Raw genomic sequence first — 5,000 nt, 5'->3', positions numbered from 1 at the left:
AGTCCTGGTAGATGATGATGACTGACTGGCTGTACATGACTCATGCTTTAGCTTTGTTCCCAGCTGAGATATTCAACGTGACTGTTCATGATGCGGCACAGCCGGAGTGAGTTACGCACACATAATCATCCCAAATAAAAGCATTTTTAAAAGCTTTAAGAATCTCAGTGTCTCTTCTGCTGTAGACATACACATATACACACACAGACACAAACAAAACCCACCTTCAGAACAATTTTGTCTGAGGTTTGCGTTCTTCCTGCCCACAGGGCGAATTTGCAGGCGTCTCCCTCCACGTGTTCAGTGACTCCAAGCTCACTTGTCTGAGAGGAAGAACAGAGGGGAATGTCAGGATAAGAAAGAGATGGATAGAAAGAGAGATAGACAGATAGATAGATGATAGATAGTGGGAGTGACTGTATGGATTGTAGTGGGAATGACTGTATGGACCATGAGCGTGTTCTTGTAGTGGGAATGACTGTATGGACCATGAGCGTGTTCTTGTAGTGGGAATGACTGTATGGACCATGAGCGTGTTCTTGTAGTGGGAATGACTGTATGTACCATGAGCTTGCTTTTGTAGTGGTACTTGCTCCTGCCTGTGGAGTCCTTGACCTCCTTGCTGAAGATGAGCGACATCTCGAAGAGGAAGAGGTGCCGGTCGCGGCCCTTACGGATCAGAGACTTGGGGTCCCACACCTGGAAGGACTCCTGCAGAACCAGCTCCCCCTGGGACTCCAGACTCTCAGGGAAACCTGCAGAGAGAGAGGGGGATAGAGGGAAGAGGATGGAGAGAGAGAGAGGAGCAGAGAGAGGGAGCAGAGAGGTAGGGAGAGTAAGGTAGCATGTAGAAGGACAGTGGGTATAACATATCTACAGTGACAATTTCCTCTTTTACTGTTATTGTACTATATCAACATCCACTATATTACTATACTTCAGTATCTACTGGTATCTACTATTTACATCTGACAGGCCACAGGGTTGTGCTTTATGAAATGGCCATGGAGGGCTATCTTTATTATGACAAGCTTACTCTAATCTGACTGACAGATCTGGTGACCACTCACCTTCCAGCATGCTGAGGTGCATTGCGTCATTGGCTCTTTTGGGGACACTGAGCATGACCTCCAGGCCATCTTTGATCTCACCTTTGCCCTCCTCACAGCAGCTCAGCAGGTCCTGAGAGGCACAGAGAGGTACACAGCCTATACGTCAGTGGCCTCGTCGCCTCCAGTTAGATGGACTGCTAACCCCTTTACAGGACATTAAAGAGTGTTTCTGGTGTGGGGTCCAAAGACTTTGTTGCAGACTACAGTCATTTCCTGTGTATTACCGGCATTGTGTATAAACCGCAGGACAGTGTTTTGTGCAAACTGAAATAATAATTTTAAAAAATCGCACCCATGTGTATCAACTGCAGTGCCCAATAGCCAACTGAATTACAGTAGAATCAGATCATGCTTTAATCATAAAAATAAATGAAGAAAATACCTGCCCCTGTCTATTAACCTCATAGGTGAATAAATGTAGCAAAATCAGTGTGTTAATGGGACTAACCTTGAGGAGCAGCTGGTACTTGGTGATTCTCTGGACGGGTTTGATCAGGTACGAGGAGATGGAGTTTGGAAGTCTGTGCCTCTGTTGGATCTCCTAGTGTGGTCAGAAACGGGGGTAAAGACAAGACAACAGGAAGAGTCAGTAGAGAAGACGGCGCAGCTATTGAGACCTCAGCGGAGCCTCCAGGCTACAGTCAGAGAGACGCTAGAGCTCCAGGAATCCGAGTAGGATGATTCTCAAACGCAAACGTCTCTGAGCATACCTGGAGCTCAAGGAGCACGCGACACACACACACATGCTGTAGCAGCTGACCCTGACTCACACACTTGGCACAGATCCAGGGTGAACTAGGGCTACCACCACCTTACAGTCAGCTGTTGCGAATCTAAAGTCTTCCTTTCATTTTACATAGAGAGAGAGATTTAGAGAGAGAGAGAGAGAGAGAGAGAGAGAGAGAGAGAGAGAGAGAGAGGGTTAAAGAGATAGAAAGAGCAATCCTGTACCTCTGCCATCTGCCTTCTTAGCACCATCTCCCCTGCCACATACGCCTGTGGCACCTCAACCTGAACCAGCTACATCTTACTGTAAGCGGGTCTCCTAAACTGTGCCAAGACACTTACAGTAGGTAACAGCCCCCCCTCCCCCATGACTCTCATGGAGATTTCTAATGCTTTCTTTCTAATGGTATGACATTGTCATATTGACATTATTGGTAATTGTCATGACAGATTTTGTAATTTCTGATTCTATGACATGGTTTATATTATATTCTAAAAGCTGTCAAGACAAGTAACAGTGATCATTCCATAACATATTATTTTATCACCATGATCATTGACAAGCAACAACAGATTACGGCACCTTCAATGAGATTTATAACGTTTTTGTGTGTGTGTCTGTCTTTCTCTCTGTGTGTTTATGTGTGTTTGATTCCAGGAAGCAGATTGTAGAAAAAAGCTTGCAGTCTCACAGGCACATGGATGGCTATAAAAACCCACAGGAAGCTGAGCTACTGAGCGCAGAGAGAACATTACAACCCACTCAAGAAAATCACAGACACGCGGCCAAGTGATTATAAAAGCTTTCTCCTCTGCAGGGGTGTCTCGGAGTTCTCTTCCTAACAGCCCCCCCACCCCAAGGACAGAACCGAAAGCTTCTCTATGCGCCTGACTCCTGCACCCAGGGATGCCTCATGAAAAACAAAAGTGAGGAGTATTGTAGTATAGGATAGTGTAGCATAGCACAGCACAGCATAGTATAGTACAGCATAGTATAGTAGAATATAGTATAGTATAGTATTATATAGTATAGTATAGTGTAGTATAGTATAATATAGTATAGTATAGCGTAGTATAGTATAGTATAATGTAGTATAGTGTAGTGTAGTAGTGAAGTGTAGTGTAGTGTAAGTGTAGTGTAGTGTAGTAGTGGTGTAGTGTAGTGTAGTGTAGTGCAGTTTAAGTGTAGTGCAGTGCAGTGAAGTTAAGTATACTTACATCAAAGTAAGTGCCAGCATGCTCCACTATGAGCTGTGTTGAGTCAGGTTTATTCTTACAGTAGTGGACATACATTTGGAATTTATCTGCCTGCAAAGAGAGGACACGTACAACAGTGCTTTTAAAGCAGAGGCCTGTGAGGACCAGTGTTCACATGTGACACTACAATAACACCCTATCAGTCTGGGCCAAGCCTGCAGCATGGCAGTGACAACACTTAGACTAATCTCTATGGCATCAGCAACAAAAGCCTTCATAGTTAGCCAACATCTATTATGCAAACACAGCCGCTTTCTCCACACCAACTTGCTTAAAAGCATGTCAGCCCACATGGTGTGTTTATGTAATGACTGGATGCTTTTTACTGAGTCTCATGTAATCTAGCTCTCAAAGTGCACAACCACCCAGGGACATGATGTCTGTTACATCTGAACTGAAGAAATATCAGCTATTTGCCTGTCAGCTCTTTTTATATCAAACTTCTATACAGTATATCTAAAGTACTGACTGTGAAAACCATTTGTCCACAGGATACGTATATGGATGGACTCTCATACTGTACTCATCTGGGTAGATAGATAGACAGATAGATAGATAGACAGATAGAGAGATAGATAGATAGATAGATAGATAGATAGATAGATAGATAGATAGATAGATAGATAGACTCCTTACCCATGTGACAAAGCAGTGGCCTACATCCTCTGGCAAGAGCTCATACTTCTCTAGCTCCTTCAAAAAAATACTAGAAGAGAGAGAGATAGAGAGAGAGAGAGAGAAAGAGAGAGAGAGAATAGAGAGATAAAGAAGGAAAAAGAAAGTGAAAGAGAGGGGCAAAAATAAAGGGGGAGAGTGAGCATGTGAGAGCAAACAGGAAAAGCAGCAAGCGTAAGAGACTCTCAGCCTAAATGAACACCGACAGAGCTGCTTACTTGTGGTGGAAGTCGTAGAGGTCCTGCATGTTGCCAAATATGATGTACTCTTTATTAAGGATTCCTGGGGGGATGTCGCCTACGCCACAGCTCATCTCCCATTGGTAGGTCTGTGGAACAGGTGGCAGATACCTCAGCACAACAGGAGATACATGCCACTTCTCACCCCTCAACTTTCACCCCACACCACCACCTTAGTCCCCCCCCACACACACACAAACACACAAACACACACACACACACACACACACACAAACACATGACATAGCAGACAAACTGGAATGGATCTGGCATCTTCAACTTTTCACCACTAGCCCCAGACTTACTGTCTGTTTGTTGGACTGCCTGTCTGTCTGTCTGTCATCTGTCTCAATGTGATTCCGTCTGTGACCACTCACAGACCTTTCTACTCAATTACAAACAACTGAGTCCCGTCCTGTCAGTTCTGTCATCGTCCTGTCCCACTGTCTGTCTGCGTGTCTGTCTGTCTGTTTGTCTGTCTGTCTGTCTATCACTCCGTCTCACTTGTCTATCTGTTACCTTGTTGCGTTTCATGTGTCTGATGTTTCACTTCACGTGGTGCTATATGATTCCAGGGTCACATAAATGGTTGAGGCAGGACAAATTGTATTTGCATTTGAAAAATGTATTACTTAATTAAAAATAAAGTTGTCCTCCGAAGAGGGGGGGTAGTGGTGGGCCAAAAAAAACAAAAAAAGTGATTGCGTGTTGGTCTGAGTGTATGTCTGTCTGTCTGTCTAAATGTGACTGCTTGTTGGTCTGAGTGCCTGATGTCTGAATGGCTGTCTCTTTGTCTCTCTGCCAGACTGACTGACAGATTATTCGACTTTCTGATAGCAATTTTCTGACTGTGAGTGAGCAAGTGTAGGTGTGTGTACTCACGTCCATGCACTCGCGCAGGTCTCGGACATAGGCCTTCTCTGTCTGCAGCAGTTCTGCCATAATGAAGCTGAAAACAACACACACACACACACACACACATACACACACA

The 5,000-nt window shown here is 44.5% G+C and overlaps 1 protein-coding gene across 6 annotated transcripts in view; it reads right to left on the bottom strand.

Moving 5' to 3' along the window:
• Positions 1–5,000, bottom strand: part of triob (trio Rho guanine nucleotide exchange factor b) — an 89,632-nt gene that overhangs the window by 25,843 nt on the left and 58,789 nt on the right. For all 6 annotated transcript variants that reach the window (XR_007195437.1, XR_007195436.1, XM_048260429.1 and 3 more), the window contains 8 exons: positions 4,892–4,958; positions 3,989–4,098; positions 3,732–3,801; positions 3,057–3,146; positions 1,561–1,653; positions 1,071–1,182; positions 565–755; positions 225–323 (listed from right to left, as the gene is read on the bottom strand). Coding sequence is in view for 4 of the 6 variants with exons in the window: in XM_048260429.1 (XP_048116386.1) it covers positions 225–323; positions 565–755; positions 1,071–1,182; positions 1,561–1,653; positions 3,057–3,146; positions 3,732–3,801; positions 3,989–4,098; positions 4,892–4,958 (832 nt within the window). In the remaining 2 variants the exon portion in view is untranslated. The remainder of the gene's footprint in view (positions 1–224; positions 324–564; positions 756–1,070; positions 1,183–1,560; positions 1,654–3,056; positions 3,147–3,731; positions 3,802–3,988; positions 4,099–4,891; positions 4,959–5,000) is intronic.

The sequence above is a fragment of the Alosa alosa genome, chromosome 13 (genome assembly GCF_017589495.1).
Source record: "Alosa alosa isolate M-15738 ecotype Scorff River chromosome 13, AALO_Geno_1.1, whole genome shotgun sequence".
NCBI lineage: Eukaryota > Metazoa > Chordata > Actinopteri > Clupeiformes > Clupeidae > Alosa > Alosa alosa.
This window is presented reverse-complemented; position numbering and strand designations above follow the sequence as displayed.